Genomic DNA, 27,917 nt, shown 5'->3' on the forward strand with positions numbered 1-27,917 from the left:
CCAGCCTATGGTCCCAGTGCATTGTTTGTGTGTGCCTGTGAGCCCCAGCACTGGGCTAAGGAAACGCCTTGCAGCCGGCCGCAGTCGTTGGGGAGCCGGCTGGACTGCAGGGTTTTCCCTGCCTGTTGCAGACACGAAGGTGTGAGCTTCGTGTGTGCATCATGCATGGGGGGCCGTTCAGATGGAGACGCGCGTCAGATGCGCTCCCAACTCAAAAGCTGTAGCGGCGCGCATTTGATGCAACGCGGTTGTTTTTCCGTGCACGTCCGCGGTGCACAGCTGCACGCGGTTGCACGGACCTGCTTCTCCCCCGGTGTTGTGTCCCGCTGCCTTCGGCCTGTGTCTCTCCTAAAGTTTCCCACTGAGCTCTGCCTCGTTTGAAAGGTGAAGGAAGCCCGTGAAAGACGTCGCCTCTGAGATGTAGAATGTGTTATAGAAGAGAAACACACATGTCTGGACCAATGACTTGTGTCATGAGAACAGACCTGATGGTCAGCCTCCTTTCATATTTAAACTGAAAATCACAGGGCATGTCTCAGGATACAAGCCAGCAGTGTAAAGTTCCAGCAGCATGATGATGATATGATGGGCTATGTCAAGATTTTTAATTTTATATCATACAAAACAAAACAGCAAGGATGTGTATAAATAAAAAATGATGTGCACAAGATAAATAAAAATATAAAATATAAACAACCAAATTATTAAAGCAGATATCAGTGGAATGTTTTTGTTAATATAAGTCCTATATAGTCCTATTTTCCGTCAGCAATCACTTACATGAAGTATTTCAGCCTAAACACGAGTCTCTCCGTCACTCTGCTCTGCTGTAACCCGAGGAGAAACTTTTCCTTGTGGGATACAAGTGTTATCCAATGAGGAGAGAGAACGGCATGAAGGGCTGTGTGTGCAGCCAAGGGATGCGCGTGAATGTGGTGACGTAGCACGAGGACCAATTGATGCCTGACAAGGGCGGGGGCTGCTAACTCATGGTGCGTTCAAAGAAACTCGTACTTTGTGTTTTTCCTTCCTGTGAAGTCATACCAGTTCGATCTGGTACGAGTTCACGGGTCGGAAGTTACGAGTGGCCGTTATAGGGAACTTTCACAGACAACAGGATGGTAAAAACACGAGCTACGGGTTACCTGGAACGCTACCAAGTCGTAGTTGTGACTTGAAGCTGTAACTTACGGTTTCAAAAGCCTGCCTTGAACGCAGCATTAGCCGAAACGGCCGTGAAGCTGATATCTGCTTTAAGCAAAAAGGTGAATTTAATTTCAATCTAGGCCTATTTGAATGTCCGGCCCTCGGGGTGTCTGTTGAGAAAAATTCTGGCCCTTCGACAAATATAGTTGCCTACCCCTGGTCTACGATTTGGAGCATTGGTAATTATTATTAACATCGTTTATACAGCGATTATGGTCCTGTGGTCCGATATACACAATATAAATAGCAAAAAGAACCAAAAAAATCCATTCAGTCTATCAGCCGTGGGCCTGCATAGAAATTGACCAATGGGCGCCGCGCGCCCCGTCCGACTCCCACTGGCTCGTACCCTCCATCCAATCCCCTCGTCTCCCCTGCTCCTCCTCGACCCGCCTCGTCCCCAGCCCCTCCGCTTAGAAACTACAAGTAGTTGTAACCGCTCTAAACTGCTCAGCCACAGACACATGAACCCACCAATTCAGCACCTGCTGCCCCCCACCCCCGGTCGGTCTGCCGAAAAAAAGCCCCACTAGGATTCAGAGAAGAACAGTACAGAAGCACAGAATGTGTTGCTGCCCGTATTACTAGTACCGGTGCCGTGTCGAGTCTCCCTGATCCTCTCCCAGACACACAGCTGCTTCCAGCTGCAGCTGACCGGGGTGCTCTGCACCCTGCACACCGCGGCCCTGCTGAGCTACTGTCTTCCTCCTCTCCCCGACACACAGCTGCTTCCAGCTGCAGCCTGACTGGGTCTCTCTGCACTGCGGCGCCGCGGAGCTCCAGGCCCCGGTCTTCCTGCTCCTCTTCCCCAGACACAGCACCCTGTGGCCGGTCACCCAGCGCGAGGAGTCTCCCTGTAGCATGAGGCTGTGCTAATAGCTGCTAATGGCGGCGCTGCTCGTACCAGCGGTCGCCGCGGTCCCGTTGCCGGGGACGGCGACGACGGTACTGGCACCGCCTCGTTACCGGCAGCTGGTGCACAGCGGCGGCGCCAGCCCCGATGCCGCCGCTGTGCACCAGCTGCCGGTGATGAGGCGGTATTAGTGGGCTAGCGCCGAGCACAGCCTCATGCTACAGGGAGACTCCTCGCGCTGGGTGACCCAGGACAGGGTCCTGTGTCTGGGGAAGAGGAGCAGGAAGAGTCGGGGCTGGCGCTCCGCGGCGCCGCGGTGCAGAGAGACCCCGGTCAGGCTGCTGCAGCGGCGGTGCTGAGTTTATGTTCAACAGGTAATCTTTGGTTTTATTGTGGAAGTTGTGACTGTGAATATGACATTTTACTCCGCATTCAAAGCCGCGTTTGGTTTCTGCAGGCAGCAGGCTTGTTGCTTGCTCCGCTCTGCTCTGTGAGGGGAGGGGGGGAGGCGTGTCGCGAGGAGGTCCCGAGGGGCGGGCCATACGAGCTCAGAGGGGAGGGGCGGGGGTGTGTGAGAGGTGCTTTTTTTCAAATTTTTCTCATCCTCTTTCAAAACGTAGACCATAGCTTTAATTAAATGTAGACTGTGTTGATTGAAGCTGCAGCCAACGTGTCTGGCTGTGGTAAATAATCCTCAGAATGGATTTCTCATGGCTCCGATCCCGTTCTTCCTTTGGAGTGAGCAGCGTGTCAGACACACAGCCAAAAAACATCCAGAGAGCATCGTGGTTCACCGATGAGTATGATTTATGGTCAGACAGGAAAATCAAAATAAGATGTAATATGATGCTTCTGGTGGAGAGACGATGTGTCTGTTCAGTCCAGTGATGCTGCATTAATAGAGAATGTGAAGTTACGTCACGCCGTGGGACGTTGGGCGCCATCTTTGGAGAATCGCGGATGTAAACACTTGCTAGTCCCCCTAAAAAAGTTCCCCAAAGTCGCTTCAAAGTAATCATTGTGGGACAGTACTGCTGCGTAAAAAAATGCCACAGTAGTATATGCACTAATACCAAAAACGAGATAGTTCACGATGTCTGGATAAGTCAGTGGAGGGAGGAAATCTGGGTCTTAATAAGTTGTAGTTTTTCTGTGTACCTTGTTTCTCGTTAAATTTGAGTTTATCACGATACGTTCCTCCTTCGTTTCCCTTCCCCTTCTCCATTTCTTTTTTTTTTTTTTTTGTCCGTCTTCCTCATCTCTTTTTCTTTCTCTTTTACTTCTTGCTCGTTTTCCTCCGTTTTCCCCACTCTCTGTTTACGTTTGCGTTCCTCCAAAGATGGCGCCGACGTCCCACAACGCCAAAGCGGCGTGACGTCAGCTTCACATTCTCTATTGGATGGACCAATTTATGATAAAGTTGTTCTACATCTTAGGTTCAGTGGAGACGACCGACTGTCACTGTAGTATACGGAAATATTACTAACTGAAGGACTCACCTGAACAGGTGATCTCCATGGTGAAGTAAGAATTAGTTGAATGTGAACACTCCTTCAGGGTAGATCCAGACTGAACACAGTCAGGGTCGATCCTCCACAGAAACCTCCATGAGGACTCCTCTCTTCTTCTTGTTGAAACAGCAGAGCCACAGTCCAGATCTCTACAGGCTACAGATGATGCCTTCAGGTTCCAGTTCCAGCTGTTCACTGGTCTCCACTCTCCTAGTTTCAGCTGCAGTTCACCTGCACAGCGACTGGCTCCTCCCACCAACCTGACAGGCTCTGAACACAGAGAAGAGAGTGAAGAGTAAAAGAAGTGAGTTTAATTCAAACAGAAATGAAGCAAATCCAACCTGTAGCTCCACTTGTACCTGAGCAGGTGAGTCCAACAGCTTTGCCAGGTGAGCAGCTGGTTCTAGTTGAGCCTGAGCTTCTACAGTCCAGGAGAGCTGACTCGTTGCCTCCACACTGGAACTCTTTGGTCCACATTGGAGCCTCCACTGCTCCATAGAGCGCCCCCTGGAGGACTGAAGGAGCCCCACAGCCAAGCTCCCTACAGACCACCTCTGCATCCTGCTGGTCAAAGTCATCTTCACACACTGAGGACCACCACTGGTCAGACTGGTTGGACTTGACCTCCAGTCTGCCTGAACACACACTGGTCCCATTCACCAGCCTGACAGAGTCTGCAGAGAGAGACACAACATAGACAGGACAGATTATGAACTGCTGATGTTTGTATCAAAAGAGTTCATATATCATGAAATATTAGAAAACAAAGACATTCTATATAGAATCAGATGTTCAGCAGCAGTGACCACCCCCATATACAGTGGGTACTAGTTTCATTTGGACGATTTCACGCGAGAGTCACGGGAGAGTCACGCAGATTTTTTGTAGAGGAGTAATTGTGTTTTCACAAGAAGCTGCAATGTGCCCCAACAACCGCCAGGTGGCATCTGTGAGCAGGAGCGCCTCCATAAGACAGCAGCACGGAGCAGTGAACACATACGGGGAATGCAATATAATAATAATACAGTATTCATAGGTTGCAGTGACGTCACGTCGAAGGGACCGCCGCCATATTGTGTCCGATTTGACAGTTCTCCTCATATGACAGCATGCAAACCGCAGGATGGAAATGACAGTTTCTTGACAAAATGACAGGGTTTCATACATCCTGTCTGGGTTTATATCTCTATAACAACAGACTAACTCTATATTATCACACTTATTACACAGTTTATGAATTAATTAATTAATTTGAGACGTAATGTTGATCAAAGTCCTTAGTCCGGTCACTTCTCCGCTGTTTGCTCCTCACCCTCCTCCAGGTCGACTCGTGTGTAGTTGTTTTCAACGAGCTTTTGATAATCAATCCGTAGATTGATGAATTATCATGTAAATGTTACGATGTGCGCATTTATGTCGTCCTGTCTGTCATAAGAGATGACGGTTACGGGACACGTTTGTGTCACGGACTCGCGGTGGCACAGACACAGCTGGTCACAGCTGTGACACTGCACTGGCCCGTCCGCTCTGTCCGCTCTGATCGCAGTTATTCTAACATCACAATTAGTCTGAAGCTGGTAAAAATGAAACACAAGGTAAAAATCCTTGATAGTTCTTCTGCCCTGCTCCGCTGATCAGAGCGGCGTCCCTAGCAACGGCCCGTTTTACTTAGCAACGGTCTGTTATACAGAAATAAAAGACCCTAAATGCAGAATCAGTGAGTAATTAATAAGAAAGTAATCAAAATGCAGAATTCAATATATCCATGTTATTAAAAAAAAGTGAATCCCCTCTTTTTGTGAGACGTGTCACAGCCCATGCTGCCACTGATAGACTGCCTGCAGTCAACTATTTATTCCGCCTATAATACGTCTTTTGGGATGGAATAAAACTGCAGTCCGGGGTTTCTTTGGCGACTGCTATCACAGTCAACAGCACAATATAATCCTGGCATCTTTCAAATAACGTCAATTTTCGGTCTCTTGCTGATTTCCTCCTACTACTCCACTTGTTCTGGTAACGTGACGCTGTGATCTGTGCCCAGGTTGCCCTGATTCGGACACAAATATGGCGGCGCAGAAACACAGTGACATCATGTGAATCTAATGAATAGTTTTTCAATGAGAAAAATGTGACGAGTCAGACACACCTGGATTCATCAGAGCCTGTTAAGTTCAAGAAGTAGTGGGGCTTGGCATAAAGCCTGTTGTCAGAGTAGCTAAATAGCTAAATATTTGTCTACATCAAATAACTAGAAAGACTAAAGCCTTGTGATTGACACATTTTAGAGCTGATGTATGGTCGAAAAAAGACAACAGAAAACAACAACAACAATGTAAATCAAATCAAACTGGATTATTGAACTGTTCCACCCTTAATGAACATTAAAGTGAACTCATGTCATCCTCCCAAACTGAACACATTCTCTGGTTTCTTCAGGATTCAGTCAGGATGCTGCTGGAACTGGCAGCATCAGCAAAAAATACATATCGAGACGATATTGAGAATCGATCAATATGGAAAAACATATTGTGATAAAGTTTTTTGCCATATCGCCCAGCCCTACCAGAAATATTCACATTTAAGAAGCTGAAATCTGAAAAATTTGCCTTTTTTTTTCTTAAAAAAACAACAAACTGATTATTCGATTATCAAAATAGTTGACGATTCATTTTATAATTGAGTATTGTTTGTTTGATTAATTGATTAATTGTTGCTGCTCTATCTTAATTATTCTATTATAAATCAACAGTAAACTGTTTGAACTCCCGGTGCAGTTATAATTAATTATTAATTTTTATTACTGTAATTTCCCATCAATGGGATCAATAAAGTATATATCGATCAATAAATTTATATGAAAACAAATACGAATGAGGTGCACGAAAAAACAAGCTAGTTGCACCAAATTTCCCACTGTTGTATTTTTATTTAGATTTAAAGCTATGGTCTACGATTTGGAGCATTGGTAATTATTATTAACATCGTTTATACAGCGATTATGGTCCTGTGGTCCGATATACACAATATAAATAGCAAAAAGAACCAAAAAAATCCATTCAGTCTATCAGCCGTGGGCCTGCATAGAAATTGACCAATGGGCGCCGCGCGCCCCGTCCGACTCCCACTGGCTCGTACCCTCCATCCAATCCCCTCGTCTCCCCTGCTCCTCCTCGACCCGCCTCGTCCCCAGCCCCTCCGCTTAGAAACTACAAGTAGTTGTAACCGCTCTAAACTGCTCAGCCACAGACACATGAACCCACCAATTCAGCACCTGCTGCCCCCCATCCCCGGTCAGTCTGCCGAAAAAGCCCCACTAGGATTCAGAGAAGAACAGTACAGAAGCACAGAATGTGTTGCTGCCCGTATTACTAGTACCGGTGCCGTGTCGAGTCTCCCTGATCCTCTCCCAGACACACAGCTGCTTCCAGCTGCAGCTGACCGGGGTGCTCTGCACCCTGCACACCGCGGCCCTGCTGAGCTCCTGGTCTTCCTCCTCTCCCCAACACACAGCTGCTTCCAGCTGCAGCCTGACTGGGTCTCTCTGCACTGCGGCGCCGCGGAGCTCCAGGCCCCGGTCTTCCTGCTCCTCTTCCCCAGACACAGCACCCTGTGGCCGGTCACCCAGCGCGAGGAGTCTCCCTGTAGCATGAGGCTGTGCTAATAGCTGCTAATGGCGGCGCTGCTCGTACCAGCGGTCGCCGCGGTCCCGTTGCCGGGGACGGCGACGACGGTACTGGCACCGCCTCGTTACCGGCAGCTGGTGCACAGCGGCGGCGCCAGCCCCGATGCCGCCGCTGTGCACCAGCTGCCGGTGATGAGGCGGTATTAGTGGGCTAGCGCCGAGCACAGCCTCATGCTACAGGGAGACTCCTCGCGCTGGGTGACCCAGGACAGGGTCCTGTGTCTGGGGAAGAGGAGCAGGAAGAGTCGGGGCTGGAGCTCCGCGGCGCCGCGGTGCAGAGAGACCCCGGTCAGGCTGCTGCAGCGGCGGTGCTGAGTTTATGTTGAACAGGTAATCTTTGGTTTTATTGTGGAAGTTGTGACTGTGAATATGACATTTTACTCCGCATTCAAAGCCGCGTTTGGTTTCTGCAGGCAGCAGGCTTGTTGCTTGCTCCGCTCTGCTCTGTGAGGGGAGGGGGGGAGGCGTGTCGCGAGGAGGTCCCGAGGGGCGGGCCATACGAGCTCAGAGGGGAGGGGCGGGGGTGTGTGAGAGGTGCTTTTTTTCAAATTTTTCTCATCCTCTTTCAAAACGTAGACCATAGCTTTAATTAAATGTAGACTGTGTTGATTGAAGCTGCAGCCAACGTGTCTGGCTGTGGTAAATAATCCTCAGAATGGGTTTCTCATGGCTCCGATCCCGTTCTTCCTTTGGAGTGAGCAGCGTGTCAGACACACAGCCAAAAAACATCCAGAGAGCATCGTGGTTCACCGATGAGTATGATTTATGGTCAGACAGGAAAATCAAAATAAGATGTAATATGATGCTTCTGGTGGAGAGACGATGTGTCTGTTCAGTCCAGTGATGCTGCATTAATTGGATGGACCAATTTATGATAAAGTTGTTCTACATCTTAGGTTCAGTGGAGACGACCGACTGTCACTGTAGTATACGGAAATATTACTAACTGAAGGACTTACCTGAACAGGTGATCTCCACGGTGGAGGAAGAGGAAGCTGAATCTGAACACTCCCTCAGGGTAGATCCAGACTGAACACAGTCAGTGTAGATCCCCCACACAGACCTCTCTGTGGACTCCTCTCTTCTTCTTGTTGAAACAGCAGAGCCACAGTCCAGATCTCTACAGGCTACAGATGCTGCCTTCAGGTTCCAGGTGAAGCTGTCCACTGGTCTCCACTCTCCTCGTTTCATCTGCAGTTCACCTGCACAGCGACTGGCTCCTCCCACCAATCTGACAGGCTCTGAACACAGAGAAGAGAGTGAAGAGTAAAAGAAGTGAGTTTAATTAAAACAGAAATGAAGCAAATCCAACCTGTAGCTCCACTTGGTCCTGAGCAGGTGAGTCCAACAGCTTTGCCAGGTGAGCAGCTGGTTCTAGTTGAGCCTGAGCTTCTACAGTCCAGGAGAGCTGACTCGTTGCCTCCACACTGGAACTCTTTGGTCCACATTGGAGCCTCCACTGCTCCATAGAGCGCCCCCTGGAGGACTGAAGGAGCCCCACAGTCAAGCTCCCTACAGACCACCTCTGCATCCTGCTGGTCAAAGTCATCTTCACACACTGAGGACCACCACTGGTCAGACTGGTTGGACTTGACCTCCAGTCTGCCTGAACACACACTGGTCCCATTCACCAGCCTGACAGGGTCTGCAGAGAGAGACACAACATAGACAGGACAGATTATGAACTGCTGATGTTTGTATCAAAAGAGTTCATATATCATGAAATATTAGAAAACAAAGACATTCTATATAGAATCAGATGTTCAGCAGCAGTGACCACCCCCATATACAGTGGGTACTAGTTTCATTTGGACGATTTCACGCGAGATTCACGGGAGAGTCACGCAGATTTTTTGTAGAGGAGTAATTGTGTTTTCACAAGAAGCTGCAATGTGCCCCAACAACCGCCAGGTGGCATCTGTGAGCAGGAGCGCCTCCATAAGACAGCAGCACGGAGCAGGGAACACATACGGGGAATGCAATATAATAATAATACAGTATAGTTTTTCAATGAGAAAAATGTGACGAGTCAGACACACCTGGATTCATCAGAGCCTGTTAAGTTCAAGAAGTAGTGGGGCTTGGCATAAAGCCTGTTGTCAGAGTAGCTAAATAGCCAAATATTTGTCTACATCAAATAACTAGAAAGACTAAAGCCTTGTGATTGACACATTTTAGAGCTGATGTATGGTAGAAAAAAGACAACAGAAAACAACAACAACAACAACAACAATGTAAATCAAATCAAACTGGATTATTGAACTGTTCCACCCTTAATGAACATTAAAGTGAACTCATGTCATCCTCCCAAACTGAACACATTCTCTGGTTTCTTCAGGATTCAGTCAGGATGCTGCTGGAACTGGCAGCATCAGCAAAAAATACATATCGAGACGATATTGAGAATCGATCAATATGGAAAAACATATTGTGATAAAGTTTTTTGCCATATCGCCCAGCCCTACCAGAAATATTCACATTTAAGAAGCTGAGATCTGAAAAATTTGCCTTTTTTTTCTTAAAAAAACAACAAACTGATTATTCGATTATCAAAATAGTTGACGATTCATTTTATAATTGAGTATTGTTTGTTTGATTAATTGATTAATTGTTGCTGCTCTATCTTAATTATTCTATTATAAATCAACAGTAAACTGTTTGAACTCCCGGTGCAGTTATAATTAATTATTAATTTTTATTACTGTAATTTCCCATCAATGGGATCAATAAAGTATCAATCAATCAATCAATCAATCAATCAATCAATCAATCAATTAATGCGAAAACAAATACGAATGAGGTGCACGAAAATACAAGCTAGTCGCACCAAATTTCCCTCTGTTGTATTTTTATTTAGATTTAATTAAATGTAGACCGTGTTGATTGAAGCTGGAGCCAACGTGTCTGGCTGTGGTAAATAATCCTCAGAATGGATTTCTCATGGCTCCGATCCCGTTCTTCCTTTGGAGTGAGCAGCGTGTCAGACACACAGCCAAAAAACATCCAGAGAGCATCGTGGTTCACCGATGAGTAAGATTTATGGTCAGACAGGAAAATCAAAATAAGATGTAATATGATGCTTCTGGTGGAGAGACGATGTGTCTGTTCAGTCCAGTGATGCTGCATTAATTGGATGGACCAATTTATGATAAAGTTGTTCTACATCTTAGGTTCAGTGGAGACGACCGACTGTCACTGTAGTATACAGAAATATTACTAACTGAAGGACTCACCTGAACAGGTGATCTCCACGGTGTAGTTAGAGTAATCTGAATGTGAACACTCCCTCAGGGTAGATCCAGACCGAACACAGTCAGTGTAGATCCACCACACAGACCTCTCTGTGGACTCATATCTTCTTCTTCTTGTTGAAACAGCAGAGCCACAGTCCAGATCTCTACAGGCTACAGATGATGCCTTCAGGTTCCAGTTCCAGCTGCTGGCCACTGGTCTCCACTCTCCTAGTTTCAGCTGCAGTTCACCTGCACAGCGACTGGCTCCTCCCACCAACCTGACAGGCTCTGAACACAGAGAAGAGAGTGAAGAGTAAAAGAAGTGAGTTTAATTCAAACAGAAATGAAGCAAATCCAACCTGTAGCTCCACTTGTACCTGAGCAGGTGAGTCCAACAGCTTTGCCAGGTGAGCAGCTGGTTCTAGTTGAGCCTGAGCTTCTACAGTCCAGGAGAGCTGACTCGTTGCCTCCACACTGGAACTCTTTGGTCCACATTGGAGCCTCCACTGCTCCATAGAGCGCCCCCTGGAGGACTGAAGGAGCCCCACAGCCAAGCTCCCTACAGACCACCTCTGCATCCTGCTGGTCAAAGTCATCTTCACACACTGAGGACCACCACTGGTCAGACTGGTTGGACTTGACCTCCAGTCTGCCTGAACACAGACTGGTCCCATTCACCAGCCTGACAGGGTCTGCAGAGAGAGACACAACATAGACAGGACAGATTATGCACTGCTGATGTTTGTATCAAAAGAGTCTATATATCATGAAATATTAGAAAACAGAGACATTCTATATAGAATCAGATGTTCAGCAGCAGTGACCACCCCCATATAGTCAGAATGGTATCTTTTTTCATACGCAAATTGTGCGACGATTTGACAACAAGGTTGGCAGAATCAGACTCAACAAATCGACAATTCAGGGTCTATCCTATAAACACTGTATACAGTATATATACTGTATGTATACACAGTGTATATATATATATATATATATATATATATATATATATATATATATATAATCATATACACATAACAAATATTAAACAAAACAGTAAATGATCGGCTCTGACCTCCCTCAAGTGAGACCCTAAAATATGGACATAACACGGTTACACAATAATATACGTGTTAACCCATTAAACGAGGCTCAATAAAACACAAAGGAGAATGGAACAAGGAACATTGCTGATCTCTCCCACAGAGCACATTGATTAAAGGTCCCATATTATGCTGTTTTTCAACCATTTCACATGGTTCTAAGTTGTCCTACCATATTGTATTCGTAGTGTATTGTCCCCAAATCAATCTGCAGCTCTACATCTCAGTAATCTAAAAGTGGCTCTCCAGAGCTCTCCTGAGAATGAGCCATTTCTGTGTCTGCACCTTGAAATGCAAATAAGATGTGTAAACCACGTCCACTCCACACCTGTCACGGGGAGAGGGTGTGGTTTTCACTAAGGTACATGTGCTAATGTTGACATTGGGACAGGGGTCGGGCATTGATTTCCGAAAAAAAAAAAAAAAAGTTTCTGAGACTCTTATCTTGTCTGAAAAAATGTAAACGTCCCTTTTTTACTGTGGCAGAAGGAGAAACATGGATCAGAAAGTTCTGTGTGAAACTGTCAAATAAAAAAACAAGTGAAACTGAGGAGCAGCACAAACTGCACGGTGCGACTGATGAGAAACTACCGGAGAATATTGAGGTGGTTTTGCGCCTGGAGAGAGGAGACTTCCTCGTTCAGACGTCTCTCATTCTGTGATGAGGACCGCTGCGCTGATGAGAAGCGCTATCATTCCAATATTCTCTGATCCGCGATTTCATTTTTAATGACCGGCAGCTGTTTTTCAATCAGTGATTCAATGATCATCTGGCGGCCGCGGTACCGACTGCTCCTCCCGTATCTAACGCTTCATGTCAAATGACGGACGGGAGGGAGAGAGAGAGAGCGTGTGTGTATGTGTATGTGGATGGGGGGGTGGGGGGGTCGCGACTGTCGCTGTTACGGAAATGCCTCACCGGGCGGAGCTCACGTTTTTCCAGACTGGCCCAGGGGGAGTATAAGGAAGTACCGGGAGGTGGAGTCACTTGAGTTCAGCGCATCCTGACGTCAAGTCTGCCATCACTTCCAATTCGCCCGTTTGGAGACACGATCTCAAAAAAGTGTAGAAATCAATTAAGGGAGTGAACAGACTTTTTTCACCTCCAGGCGTCATAGAAAGGCCACGGGAACACATGTGAGACATGAGTGAGAATGTAGTTTCTTTGCCTTCCACCTGGCGTCTCATGGCTGAAAACCAACCTTGCAACATCAGTGTACCTGGCCACCGCCCCGGTGTCCCGCTCTCATCTCTGCTGCACCGCGATGCAAACGCTCTGTAACCCGCAATCTTTGGTTTATGACAGTAAGACTACACAAGCATACACGTCGTAACATTGTAGGCCTATATATTAGGGATGGGACTTTTTATCGACAAATCGACAAAAAATCGAAACATGCTCCCCTCGACAAAAAAAATGGAGTGTCGAAATGTCGAGGGGGCGGGGCTTGTGGGATTTCCATGTGTAAATTTCTAAATGGGATAGGTACGTGACCCTCATTCTGCTTCACATGTGACGGGAGCGTGCGCGCATGCTGACAGGCGACAGAGTGAAGAGATCAGCTGTCTGGGCTCCCTGCAGTCTAGGTGATGGTGTGCTGTTGATGACGAGTCCGGCTCCGCAAAAAGGGCAAAACCATCGGCAAAACAGGTGGATGCAATGGTTGCATTCTTCGTAGAGGACCGCGGACATGCACGGAAGAAAAAAAAAAAAAAAGAAACCGAATGCATGCTGCCTCGTCCGCTCGTGCCGACAGCAGCGTTAACAAACCACAACAAAAGCACGTGTAGCCCCCCCCCCCCCCCGCCCGCATATCTGCTGCTGCTGTTAAAAAAAAAAGGGCCGACAATTCGACAAAAAGTCGACACATGGGCCTCGACAATCGATTTTCCAAATCCTGTGTTGTTCCCATCCCTACTATATATGTTATATAACGTTATCCACCACTCCATGGCGGAGTTAGGATTAGCTCACAATCACCAGGTGTGTAAACATGAAAATACAATTTTGTGTAATTATATAATAGTTTGCATAACCCATATCTATCTATTAGGGGTGTCACGATTCTCCAAATCCTCGATTCGATTTGATTTTCGATTTTAGGGTCACGATTCGATTCGATTCTCGATTTTTTTTCTTTTTCTTACAGCACAGACGCCTATGCTATTTTCAGACTAGTCTAGTCTACGATCATTGGTTTTATTCATCAAATTTTGTACAGTAAATCTTATTTCAAAAGATGGGAATGGGATACATATAAGTGATGCAAATTCCATAATGTATCACATTAGGCACTAATGGTCACATTTAAATAATTTCTTTACAATATAAAGGTAACATGCCCCCAAAAATCATGATCCAGGGGCCAAAATTGCCCCCAAGATTTTGAAACAAATATATTTATATCTGTACAGTGTACATTATCATAATTTTATTTTCATTAATTTACCGCTGTGTCTCATTATTCTCCTGATGTCGACTTAATGTAATGTAAACGAGATTGCACTGATACGGAGAGTCATGTGACAGCCAGCGGGGCAGTGCTGCAGCTGCAGCGCTGCCATGGACCTGATGATCAGGTCCTGATCAGACTGGTGGTGGCCACTGGCCCACAGTCAATCAGTCCCGGATCCTCCACCGTCAACAGATCCCCCGCAAATAATACATCGACAAAAAGTGGCAAGTTGCACCTTTTCGTCGGCTTATTATTTGCGGGTTTTTTTTTTTTAATCTTATAACGTCACTGCAACATGCGGCTCTCAGTGCTTGTCGGTGCTGTGTAGTTAGAGCAGTGTCTCCCTCCTGTTTCCCAGGTAGGAGGGGGGCAGTAGCCCACCAGGGCTGGGTGATACAACGCTATAAATTGTGAAATAACTTTTCTTCGATAGAAATATGAGACGTGGTCGACAGGTTTCATTCATCCATGTTTTGGCAAATAGCCAATGATATTGAGAGTTCCGCTGCGCCGAACCAATCATGTGGCTGGAATAGAGCCAGTCAACATGTGCATTTGTTTGGGTTGCTGCAGACGGGCACATCAGCTGACACCGCCGGTAAAAAAAAAAAAAGAGAGAGAGAGCGAGGGAGAGAGAGAGAGAATGAGTGAGTGTTGTCTCGAAATAAAATGTAAAGGAAAACTCGGACCAGTGACTGACAAGACACTTGGGGCCCTAGTTTCTTGGCGCAGCGCAGGTAGCGTAAGGTAACGCAGCTGGTCTAATGCAAGTTTCGACCAGCGCAGCCTAGTGCAAAGTCAGATTGGAAGATTGGCAGATCGCGCTGCGCTGAGATAGGCGTGGCCGCGCAGCAGGGGGAGGCGTCACAGATTCAGCTTGGTGCAGTGGAAGTTTCGTGCGAAAATGTCCCGCCGAGGTTGCGCTGAAAGCTCGCCACCTCCAACCAGGTCTACTCTCAGCGCAGGGCGGAGCGCAGCAGGTGCAGTGGAAGTTTGACTGACTGACCTGCAGTGCACACACGCCACCAAGACCTCACAGGCAGATCTCCACAGTTCCAGACACATTTCAATGCAATAAATATCCACAATAACCACTATTTAATGCAACTAATGGAATCAACACATGAATTTATATCTATATAGATTGTCCCGTCACATCTGACGTCAGATCAAAGCAGAGATCAAAGGCTGTCAGCGCGTAAAGGAAACTCCACCTGAATTAACACAGCAGGGACGAACTGGCACTGAAAAGCAGCTGTGGATGTCCCAAGCAGGACTGAGGGTGGATGACTGCATGTCGCTGCCGTGTTGAGATACCACTCTGCCCTTGTGATGATCGCTTTATTTATTTATTTACTTATTAATTCATTAGCGCGAGCGACCGCATCACGCAGCCGTAATGAAAAACAAAACACAAATCATCATCTCTCTTAGTCCACCACAACAGCCTCGGTATCAGATAGTCAGTATATAGCCTACTACAGTATACTCAGCATCTCTATCACAGAAAAAAAAGAGACGGACAGAGAGAGAGAGAGAGAGAGAGAAAGGAGGACAGAGAGAGAGAGAGAGAGAGAGAGCGTCCTTTACGCTGATTTCATCCAGCGTGGTGTTTGTTTATGTTGTGATTAGTGTAGCCTACACCTCTCAACTTGCTTGCACAAGGTTTGAATAAATGTGAGTTTCTTTATTAGTTTATTAGTTGTTGTTTCTTACATTGGGCAGGGGTTCTCAGTGTATCAGATCAATCCTGGTTAAGGATATTAGTAAACTCATTATTGGTCACTCTGAGCTCGGACCTCCGGACCAAAACAGCTGTTTCCTCCTGAGAGAGGTTCGGCCTCTGGCGTCGCTGTTTCCTCCGTCCATGTCCAAGTATAAAATGACAAACTTGCAGCGCGCATCGCCCGCCGCGCAGTTAAAGGTGAGGAGAGGAGCTCATTTGATTGGTGAAGATCTGACTCGGCTGTGTCAAACCCACTCCACGCCTTTCTCTCCTCCTCCTGTCTCCCTCCCGCCCTGTCTCCTCCCTCTTCGCCGTTTGTGCCGGTGGGAGGGACGAGGGGAGGGGTTGCGCTGGTCTAAGTCTGACTGCGCGTCCCACCAAACTTGCGAAATGGACCTGGACCACGCCCCGTTGACGTGGCGAAGCTGCGCTGAGGTTAGACTTCGCTCGGTCTACGAGACTAGGGCCCTTGGTGTGCAATGGGGACAACGGGCAGTCATGGACGTCGGAACTATTTTCTGAGAGGGGGTGCGGGATTTTTGTTGGGAGAGTCGGACGTTGTCTGAAACCTCCCCCCCCCCCCCGCTCCCTCGTTCACTCACACACACACAGTGTGCTATCTCTCTTTTACGCACGCACGCAGCCATTGCGCATCACTGAAACAACTGAAGCTACTAGACCACACAGCCAGATGCAGCACACATTCAGACAGGACAAAACCACACTCAGCTTTAAGATATAGCCTAAACAATATAAACAATGCCACGGCGGGCAAAATGCATTAAATGAGGCTTAGCGTTAATTACCTTTAGAAGAGTTGCATGCGGCGAGTGTGGCCATTAAAGAACAGCGTCTTTCCACTGGGTTGGACATTTCCGGGTCCAGTCTCTCTCAAAGGCCAGCTGAAGCACCTGGACTTTTCTTTTATGAAGCATTGCACATTTGTGGTCCGAAAACACCCAAAACGGATCTTTTCTGAAACGATGATGTCATATCCCCACCGCTCTACCTGTACCGAGACACACCGCTGTGTAGCTACAGCTACGTAACTTAACAACAGCTGACTACTGTCGGTCCCTCGGACACTGCAGCTAAATCTCGCCCGTTAAATCATTATCGACCGTCATATTTGCTCTGACACGACTCCCAGTCAACATTTAATCCACTTGAAGGAGTTTGAATACTGCGGGGAAGCTTTCTGTCTTCTTCTCTGTTGTTGATGTTTCTGTGTGGCAGCGCTACAGCGCCACACACGCTCCACACAGGCCGAGAGGATGTATTACAGCGTTTTCTACTGAAATGGTGGGAGTGAAGCGCTACAGCAGCCTGACTCCATCCGCCAGATGCCAGGCTGCTGTATGGAGCCAGGCAGGCTGCATATCACATCAAAAGCATAGATCTGCGTTATATGAGATAAGTATAAATCAGACAAATTCAGTTTTTTCAGATTTTATTATTTATTTATTTTTTTAAAACCTAATTCTGTGGATATAGGGAGGCTGGTAGAGTGCGGGAGGGGCGGGTTCCTAGTTCCGCACCCCTAGTTCCGACGTCTATGCGGGCAGTTGTAGCTTTGCGGGGGGGGGGGGGGGGGGGGGGGGGTTCTTGGATCCTCTCTTTGACTTCGATGCTCGAGATCGTGACGTAATTTCGATCGATTTCGATAAAAAATCGAAATCGTGACACCCCTTATATATATATATATATATATATATATATATATATATATATATATATATATATATATATATATATATAAAACATCTAATGAAACATCTTGTTGATCAGCTGAATGGCATCAAAGTATGGAAGTTGATTTGTTGACTAAAGACGTTGCGATATTAAATGTCTTGTTTTCAGACCTTCATTCACTCACATACAAAAAGAACATGTCACTAAACGTTTCTGCACCACAACAAAGGAAGGAGACACTAAACCTGACTGTCACTGGTGATGTCACTGAAGGACTTACCTGAACAGGTGATCTCCACGGTGGAGGAAGAGGAAGTTGAATGTGAACACTCCCTCAGGGTAGATCCAGACTGAACACAGTCAGTGTTGATCCTCCACACAGACCTCGATGAGGAGTCATATCTTTCTCTTGTTGAAACAGCAGAGCCACAGTCCAGCTCTCTACAGGCTACAGATGCTGCCTTCAGGTTCCAGTACCTGCTCTCCACTGGTCTCCACTCTCCTTGTCTCACCTGCAGTTCACCTGCACAGCGACTGGCTCCTCCCACCAACCTGACAGACTCTGAACACAGAAAAGAGAGTGAAGAGTAAAAGAAGTGAGTTTAATTACAGTAAAACAGAAATGAAGCAAATCCAACCTTGTCTTGTGGTAGCATGAAGAATTACACTGGTATAAAACATTAGGGAGAAAACAAAACCTTGATGTGCTGATGGAGCAAACCCTTCGATCTGTTGGAGATGTTCACAAAGTAAATGGAGATTTCCTCTTCCATAAACAGCAAACAGACCAGACTCAGATGATCCGGAGGCTCAGCAAGTCAGTAATGTGTCTCTCAAAATCACTCTATTGCAAGACCTTCAGTAACCCTTGTAAACTATCCTTACTACTTTTTCACTCCTTGAACTAAATGTACAGTAAATGAGATGATCTGTGACCATGGAGGAGAAGGACCATCAGCCGATGATCAGTGGACAGTGAAATCATGCAGTCATGCTCATGTCAGTGTTGACACCACACTCATCCATCCACCAGCACCTTCATGTGTCCTCATCCTCTCTGTTTACCTGTGGAGCTGTGGCTTCCTTCAGCCCAGAGTCCTGAGGAGAAAACCAGAAAGGAAACATCGGTGAGATCTGTGAAGACAGCGACGTCACTAAGAAGCAGAAACAGTCGCACCATCAAACAGAAACAGGTCAGGAACAATGAAATGAATCCCCATCATATCCATCACAGCAGCTTCAGCTCCCACAATCCTCCCAAAACAGGCCCCTGTTTTGTGAATGGAATAGCTCCGGGTGGGCCGATAAGGTAACGCTGAGCTGCTAGTATGGGAGGAGCAAATGATAATTCGTCCAATCACCTTGATACCTGTCAGTCATGATGAGTGGCGGCTTGAGCCCCGGTCAGGGCAGGCTATGAGATAAGTGTTGATATGGAGCCGCTGTCCGTGGTGCTTAAAGCTGTACAGAAATGGCCGTTTGTCCTGTTTGTCGCGCTGAGTTGTTACGAGCTGCAACACGAGTTTACCCGAGTAAGGAACACAAATTGATTGGTCGTTATCGAGCGGGCGGGATATTCAAAGCTTGGGGCGAGACCGAGCTCCGTGTGTGTGTGTCTCAGACGTTTGAATGACGGATGACGGATCCAATATCAGTGGCTGATGAATCGTGAGCAGACTGACGTATAATCCGTGCGCCTGCATTATCCAATGCGAAAAAAAATACCACACTTTCACAACGGATTTACTCAAAAATAGAATTTTGCACAAAGTTTGGCCTACATCGTCTGATAGATGAGTTATTACACTAATTTTATGACCCAGAGTGGAATCAAATTCATTTTTCTTTTCTGTACACCTTTAAACGATGGTTTGCAGTGAGAGAACTGATACCTAGTCAGTACCAAGTCGATCTTGACACGTAAAAAATACCCCGGTACCTGCATTTTTTCTCGGCGGACAGTGTCGATCGCTGTCGGGACTGACACGGAAAGAAAACGCACGTGAGTCTGAGCAGCGCGTGGTCTCCGTGCGGCTGCAGTCGAGCTCGCGGCCGGACCTCGAGCCTCCAACTGCTCAGTGTGCGCCACAAGTTTGAGCTCATGTAAACATGACGACGTGTCGTGTGTCTTTCTCCCCTCAGTTGTCATGATGGAAACATGACGCTCTGACAGTGGTGCAGCATGTGAACCATAATAAATCCATGGTATGGACCAGAGAAAATACAAACGTATGTGAACGTATAGGCAAGGCAATTTTATTTGTATAGCTCGTTTTTACAAACAGTTTGTCTCAAAGGGCTTTACATCCTCTGTCCTTAGACCCTCACATCCACTGAGGAAAAACTCCATGGAAAACCCTTTTAACAGGGAAAACCAGGAGAAACCTCAGGGTGAGCAACAGAGGAGGGATCCCTCACCCACGGACAGACGGGACAGCGATGTTGTTACAGACAAGACAGTTTATGTCACAGAATGTGCGAAATATGGAAATGTTAGTAAACCTAGGCTAATACTATGAGCTGAAAAATGAAACAATGTGTCATTTTTGCACCAGTTCGTGTGAAAACAGCCGGAAAGTGAATGAATGAGAACAATAGTTCTCTTGTTGAACTACTTGAGAGATACAAGTAAAGACTCCATGACTTTCTGTAGCATGGTATTAAATAAGTATTGAGAATTGTGGAAAATTACTGGTATTGGTGTAGACTACTGAAATTCTGGTATCTCGACAACGCTACCTCTATCGTTAGCTACAAGGTGACAATAGCAGTTCTCTCAAGTGGCTGTGTGCGTGTCCAAGTGTGTGTGTGTGTGTGTGTGTGCGTGTGCTTCTGTTTAGGACGGCGGGTAGGGGCACAAAAAAAATATTTGCACCGGGGCCTATCACCATGATGTTACGCCTGTGGGAACAGGCCAAGGCCATTGTCCCTCTTTGGTGTCTTCAATCTCACTCTCTGGCTGGTTGCAGACACAGCTGTAGAGTTAGATGATAACGCTCACCGTCATTGGATAACACTTAGCTGGTGTGAATCCTTATCTTCATGTTTATGCACTATAGCCAATTGGATGTTCACACATCTTCCCTGCTGTCTCGGTCCACCTTTCTAGTATAAGAATCTGGGGTCTCATTTATAACCGTTGCGTACGCACAAAACGGGGCTGAAAGTGGCGTACGTGACTTTTCACGCCAAGGTTGTGATCTATAAAAAAACAGACTTGACGGGAGAATGTGCGCAGCTCTAAGCAAACTCTGACCCATGCGTACGCATGGTTTGGAGGAAAAGGGGAATTGGCGACACAGACGGTGTGGTGGTGAACTGAAGTCAGACTCAGGAAATGATGATTGAGAAGAACGATTATGTTTTTATTATCGACCGTCACACATTTAATTTCAACCCGTATGCGTTAGATCCATGTTGCCATGGTGATTTAATTCAACAGCGTCCTTATTTTGCATCGGACTGGTGTTTCAGAAACATCTTCTTAGAATCTAACTTAAAATTCAAAATCAAAATTCCTTCTCTATATTTAATCACCACCATCTCTCCGTCATATTGTCCACTCCCAGAGCGCAGGAGGAGGAGAGGACGCCGCGGCTGCATGGGATAAATACATGGTGTAAATAACTATATGTTGTTACGGCCGGAAGGGGTTCGGCCTTGTGTGTGTGTGTGTCTTTCTCTCCCCCTCCTTGTTCTCCCACAGCTCCACCCAGGTCCCATCAGTGAAACGAGGCTCACCTGGTCCACTGAGCTAAATACCCTGCAGCTGACACCAGAGGGTGGGGGGCAGTGCTGGGGACTGCTGGGCTTGCCTGCCTCCCATCATGGCTTTTTGTTTTAGTTTGTCTACTTGTTTGTATCTGTATGTTTGTGTATTAAATCTCTTTTAGTTAAGTTAGTGCCTTTGTCTCTGTATTTTGGGTCATTGTTGGGTCCCTTGTTATGCCCCTCTGGGCCAACAAAGTACTGGGGCGTAAGAATTGGGGGCTCGTGTCCGGGATCTGAACAACCATGAGGTGAAGTGAAGGTCTGTAGCTGTTGTGTGAGGTAGTAGTCTAAGTCTTCTTTCAAGATGGTTTGTGATTTAATTGCCTGTCTGTGTTTGCTTGAGAGTTCCCTGTAAGGTAGTCGTCGGGCAGAGAGAGACTCTTGCCACTTTTTTGTTTTGCCTTTCTTATTTTTGGTGGTGAAACCTGGGTGTGGGTACGTTTTCTGTGTGGCAGTGGGCCTTGCCTTGGTCCATTGTTCACTTGCAGAGTTCAACGTTTAAAGAAGCCTCCCGGGAAGCCACTGAAGACTAGATAGTTAACCACATTACAGGGTGCCTCTCCACAACGTCACTCTTTAGCAGAGTTGCACAGCAGTGTAATCACAATCTCTTGTGGGTTGACTCTACCTCTAGTTTCGTCTGGATTCTGTGTGAAATAATAACAGTAACTTTTGGGGTGTGACTTTTTGTGTGGTACCTGCACAGTGCGTTCGTTGGGTCGTTTGGTTGCAGCTTAGGTGTAAGTTGGCAACATTTTGTGTAGCAGTGGCTACTGTGTGACCTCTTTTGTGTTGTGCTGTTGCAGTCCACTTTTCGGTTGAGTCACTTGTGTATGTTACTGTTTACTTAGTTGTGGCTTCGTTGGACCTCGTGTGCGTCTCTCCATAGATCAGTGGATCTTTGTGTGATGGAGTTGACTTGGTGAATTATAAGGTCTGTGTCCGTTGGTTAATGGCAGACTGCTTGGTGGCCATTTTGTGTCGTGGCAGTTCAATTTGTTCGGGTCTTTGTGTGTTGATAGACAGCAACTTGAGTGACCCTTTAGGTTGTGGCTGTGCTCGATTTTGTGTTTGGTCACCTGCAGTGTTTAGTAAGTTTACCTTCGTTTCGTAGTTTCCCTCATGGTGGTAGCCATTTAGTTATCTGGTGGGAGTGGCACCCACTTGCATGGCTACTGTTTGGCTGCTCACTCTTTAAATCGAGTGGCAGTGTGTTGGTTGGCCTTGTGTATTTTGATCTTGTTGGATCCTCTTTGACCTTTTTGTTTGTCCCGACAGCAGTCCCAGGGTTTATTTTTGATCAATGTGTTTATTGGTGTTGAGGCCAGGTTCAGTCATCCTTTGTTATAAATAAAAAATATTAGATTTAGATGCAATGAATAAATAGTAGTATGGTGTTTTGATGTAACATGATTATTTATTCATTGTCTTAAGGGGGGGGGGGTGTTACGGCCGGAAGGGGTTCGGCCTTGTGTGTGTGTGTGTCTTTCTCTCCCCCTCCTTGTTCTCCCACAGCTCCACCCAGGTCCCATCAGTGAAACGAGGCTCACCTGGTCCACTGAGCTAAATACCCTGCAGCTGACACCAGAGGGTGGGGGGCAGTGCTGGGGACTGCTGGGCTTGCCTGCCTCCCATCACGGCTTTTTGTTTTAGTTTGTCTACTTGTTTGTATCTGTATGTTTGTGTATTAAATCTCTTTTAGTTAAGTTAGTGCCTTTGTCTTTGTATTTTGGGTCATTGTTGGGTCCCTTGTTATGCCCCTCTGGGCCAACAAAGTACTGGGGCGTAACAATGTTCCTATGACACTGTGTGAACATATGATCGAGAGTCAATTAAATCTCAAAGCCTGGGGAAAAAAATCCAGTAATCGTTCCCACAATTATTACATTCTGTTTTCTTGTTATCAAGAGAAGTGTCATGTTTGATCATTCCTCAGAATGTAACTGATTCTGCTAATTATTCAAAGTTTTATCGATCAGTCTAATTACTGTAATTCTGCACCACAGCACCGCTGGAGGAGAAAGGAGGGAGAGGGAGACCATGATGAATGGTTAATAACTGGTTTCAGATTAGAACTGTTGTCATTGTTGTAACTATGTGCCGAACCGGGTCCAGCATGTGAGAGGCAGCGCACCAAAACAACACCGCGTGCGCTCTGAGCCGCTGACGCCGTTAACAGCTGCAGCAACACGTCACGTCGCCACTTTCACACCTGCAACTAATTCACAACACCGACAGAACAAGAGCACGTCAGGCTCATTGACATGCAGATCACATTCATGTGGTGGTTTGCATCGACCATCTACGGTTAAAACAGGGCGTGTACAGGGCGGAACGTGAAGCGGATTCAGCTGCGCACACTTGTAGGAACTCAGTGATTTATAAAGGGAAGTTTGCTTAGAAGTGTGCGTACGCAGGGTTTTATAAGTCTGAATATTTACTGGCGCATGCAAAACTTGGCTTTTGGGCGTACGTACACTTTTAGTAACGATCCCACGCACAGTTTTATAAATGAGACCCCTGAGCTTTACTGTTTGACCCTTAGAATTGAGGTGGCCTCACGCACTTATGTTGTGTTGACGACTCTTCTGTTCTCCTTGATCAAGTAAATAAACTCCTTCAGCATAAGACATACAAGACTCTGGTACTTCTTCACCGGCATCACCACAAATTCCTCCCTAACAGTCCATCTCTGACTTCTCTGGTTTGGATGAAAACCATCTTGTCTCAACCCAAATATGAAGAAACTTGATCAAATCAAACGTTAATGAGCCACGTTCCTCAGTTTAATTTTGTGTCCGGTTTATTCTCCACACTCTGTTTCCTTATTCAAACAGGAGCTTGAAGATTTCACATGTGATATTTTAAAACACTATAAATATTCTGTTTGTAGAATATGATCAGTTTATACGTCTTAACAACATGAAGAAATAATGTTGTTATAGTAAAGTGAAATGAAGAGGTGAAGACTCACCACTGTGTCGTACCTCATTGTTTTTCCTTGTGTATCCGTGTGTACACAATCATATTTGTAAATGTGTAAAAAAAACCAACAACAACGTAGCTTCTTTTAAGCACCCTTAGTTCCCTTTTAAATCCCAGAGACCAAACAGGTGCTGTGCCTTCTGCAGAGCTGTGTGAAGAATTCCTTAGGCTTTTTAATAATAAGATCTCTGATGTTAGGTCATCTTTCCCACCAGCAGCTCCGGACCTTGTCGCCTCCCCTGTCTGCTCCACCTCTTTTTAGAATTTTGAACAAATCTCCCTGAAAGCCCTGTCTGATACAGTCCAACATCTGAAACCCTCTTCCTGTCCTCATGACAGCATCCCACCTTGTCTTTTAAAGGATGTTTTTGAGATAATTGGGCACTGTATATTAAAATTAATTACCTCATCCCTGTTAACTGGATGTGTCCCCCCTGACCTGAAGGATGCTGTGGTCCAACCTCTTTTAAAAGAACATAACCTGGACCCCACTGTTTTAGCTAACTATAGGCCCATCTCTAAACTTCCCTTCATTTCAAAGATTCTGGAGAAAGTGGTACTGAATCAGCTTCAAGCACACATTGATCTTAATGGTTTGTCCAAAAAGTTCACAGCACAGAAACAGCCCTTTTACGAGTTTTTAATGATATGAAAAATATTATTTTAACTGCTGATACTGGCATGTCTGCTGTCTTGATCCTACTGGACCTGACAGCAGCATTTAACACGGTGGATCATAGTATCCTATTGACACGTCTAGAGTCCTGTGTAGGGATCAAGGGAGTCGCTTTGAAATGGTTCCACTCATATCTTTCCAACCGTAGCTTCTCAGTCCAGCTGGGACAATACTCCTCCTCGGCTTCTCCTTTACACTTCGGAGTTCCTCAAGGCTCTGTTCTGGGTCCAATCCTGTTCTCTTCGTACATGCTGCCCCTGGGTTCTATTTTTAGAAAGTACGATATTGAGTTTCATTGCTTCGCTGATGATGTACAAATCTGCCCCTGAAAGCAGTCAACAACGACTCTGTACAAGTCCTACTGGATTGTCTGCAGGAAGTCCAAGCATGGATGCACCAGAACTTTCTTAGACTAAACAAAACTGAAATTATTTTATTTAACAGTCACAGGGATATAGTTGATTTTAACAGTGCCATCGGTCCCCTGTCCTCCTATTGCCACTCCTCTGCCAAGAACCTTGGGGTTCTCGTTTAGACTATTGCAATTCCCTGTATGCTGGCATCGACATGTTTTTAATACACAGATTGCAGGTTGTGCAAAATGCTGCTGCACACCTACTGACAGGGAAAAAGCGACAGCATCACTTTACCCCAATTCACAATTCACATTTACACTGGCTTCCTGTCACTTTTAGAATTAATTTTAAAGATTTTACGGTAACACTTTACAATGAGGCTCCCTTAATTAACGTTAGTACATTATTAAGCATTAATATATAAACTAATGTGTTAATTAATGCTGAGTAATGCATACATAATGATAACTAATAACATTATTCAACTTTTATTATTACTTAATAATTTATTAAAGCAGTACTAAAGAACTTTCAGTTTTGGTTGAGTTTGGCGGCGCCTGTGGACCAAAGCGGTAGTGTTTTGCCTGAAGGAAGACTCCATTTCCCATGAACACTAGCATGAAGCCCTGTAAATATCCTGCATTAAAATTAACAGAAGACATCAAAACTAAGTTTCTGTTTCCAGTGGATCATTTCAAAGTGAAAACACAAACATAATCCATTGCTAAAGTGCTGTTTTGCCTGTTCCCTCCTTGTTGTGACTCGCAAAAGTGAAAGTGAAGGAAGACTCCATTTCCCATGAACACTAGCATGAAGCCCTGTAAATATCCTGCATTAAAATTAACAGAAGACATCAAAACTAAGTTTCTGTTTCCAGTGGATCATTTCAAAGTGAAAACACAAACATAATCCATTGCTAAAGTGCCGTTTTGCCTGTTCCCTCCTTGTTGTGACTCGCAAAAGTGAAAGTGAAAGTAAAGTGAGAGCAGGGTTCCTACCATGCTCCTCAAAGCTGCGTAGTGCCAGAGAAAGAGATACAGACCATAATGATACAGACCCCCTCAGGCCATGACAGAGGTGTCATTCAACTTGTTGTAAGCCGATGTATCATCACAAAAGTTATGAAAATATTTTATGAAGGTTGAAAAGTTACTTAGTGCTGGTTTAACTAACTTTGAGTAGTAAACATTAATTAACTGCTTACTAATAGGCTACATTAATTAATGTGTTTCCTAATCCTAAGTAATACAAAATACTGATTGTTATTACACGGCTCTATTGAATGCTGCTCTCTGATTGGTCCAGCGCTGCGTTCTGCGGTCTGTTATTTCTGAATAATGACCGTCGTCATGTATAACAGACCGTTGCTAGGGACGCCGCTCTGATCAGCGCAGCACAGAAAAGAGAAACTATGCAGGATATTTACCTTGTGTTTCATTTTTACCGTCATTAAACAGCGTCGGACTAATAGTGATGTTAGAGATAAATTATTTGTAACATGTTACAAGTAGAGTGGAGGCTCCTTCCACATCGTGGCTGGAAACCAGACCTGCATCAGAGCCTCTGACCCGGTGTCACAGCTCTCCTCTCGTCTCGGTGCAGCTGGCACCGCGGCTCCGCGACACAAACGCACCCCGTAAACAGTAAAGTTAATCTCTTGTTTATGACAGATACGACTACACACAATACACATATCTTAACACGTGTATGGTAATGCATTGATTGTTACAGCCCTAACAGCCCCACTGATTGATTATCAAAGGCTTCAAATGCACCAACGGGAGGAGGCTTGGCAAAACAGCGGAAGTGACCGGTCTTGCAGATTCGCTAAGTTAAATGCAATTTTAAATTGCTTAAAGTCGTATTTTGATCAACATTATGTTTCAAATTAATTATTTCACTCGTAAACCGTGTAATAAGCGGGATAATGTACAGTTGGTCGGTTGTTATGGAGAAATAAACCCCTTCATGTTGAATGTTCCATACAACCTGTCGGGGTTTATTTCTCCATAACAACCTCCGAACTATACATTATCCCTTACTTAATTTATCTGTAAACAGTTAATTAATGCTTAATAATGTACTAAGCAACGTTAATTGAGGGACCCTTATTGTAAAGTGTTACCGGCCTGGCAACACCCTACCTGTCAGACCTTCTTGTTCTTCACCATGCCCCCCGAGCACTGAGGTCTGCTAATCAGCTGCTCTTAACTATACCAAGAGCAAAACTAAAAACGAGAGGAGATGGAGCATTCTCTGTGGTGGCCCCGACATTGTGGAACAGCCTACTTTGCATATTAGGACTGCACAAACACTCGAGCACTTTAAAATCTCTTTTAAAAACTCATCTTTTTTCCGTGGCATTTTAGGTTTTATATGTGTTCACTTTTCATATTTTTGGTTTTTGGTTTGAAACGGAAAACCAAATTACCAACTTACTTTTGTTTTCTGACAGTTCGGTTTAAAGGAAATATCAAACTGACTAAACGTACACAGACCCACGTCCCTCAGTCCTACCTGAGCTCCACAGCAGCAGCAGCAGCAGCAGCTGGTGATCGACGTCTGTCTTCATCTCCGTCTCCTCAATAACTGATAAACTCGTCCTCTCCTTGTCTGTTATCCTCAGGTTTCATCTCCTCACTAGCTCCCTGTGGTCAGTAG

At 45.7% G+C, this 27,917-nt stretch overlaps 1 protein-coding gene across 1 annotated transcript; it reads right to left on the reverse strand.

The window, feature by feature from the left end:
* Positions 1 to 3,541: 3,541 nt before the first annotated feature.
* LOC310993821 (scavenger receptor cysteine-rich type 1 protein M130-like) lies at positions 3,542 to 27,917 on the reverse strand (the record flags this gene model as incomplete). The annotated part of the gene is made up of 7 exons (XM_083982300.1): positions 27,774 to 27,917; positions 18,534 to 18,566; positions 10,489 to 10,776; positions 8,580 to 8,900; positions 8,215 to 8,496; positions 3,930 to 4,244; positions 3,542 to 3,840 (listed from the first exon to the last, which is right to left on the reverse strand). Exons 1-7 carry the CDS (start codon positions 27,826 to 27,828, stop codon positions 3,542 to 3,544), a joined length of 1,593 nt encoding a protein of 530 aa, XP_083838426.1. The 5' UTR covers positions 27,829 to 27,917.

This window comes from Trachurus trachurus, assembly GCF_905171665.1.
Source record: "Trachurus trachurus genome assembly, chromosome: 11".
Classification (NCBI taxonomy): domain Eukaryota; kingdom Metazoa; phylum Chordata; class Actinopteri; order Carangiformes; family Carangidae; genus Trachurus; species Trachurus trachurus.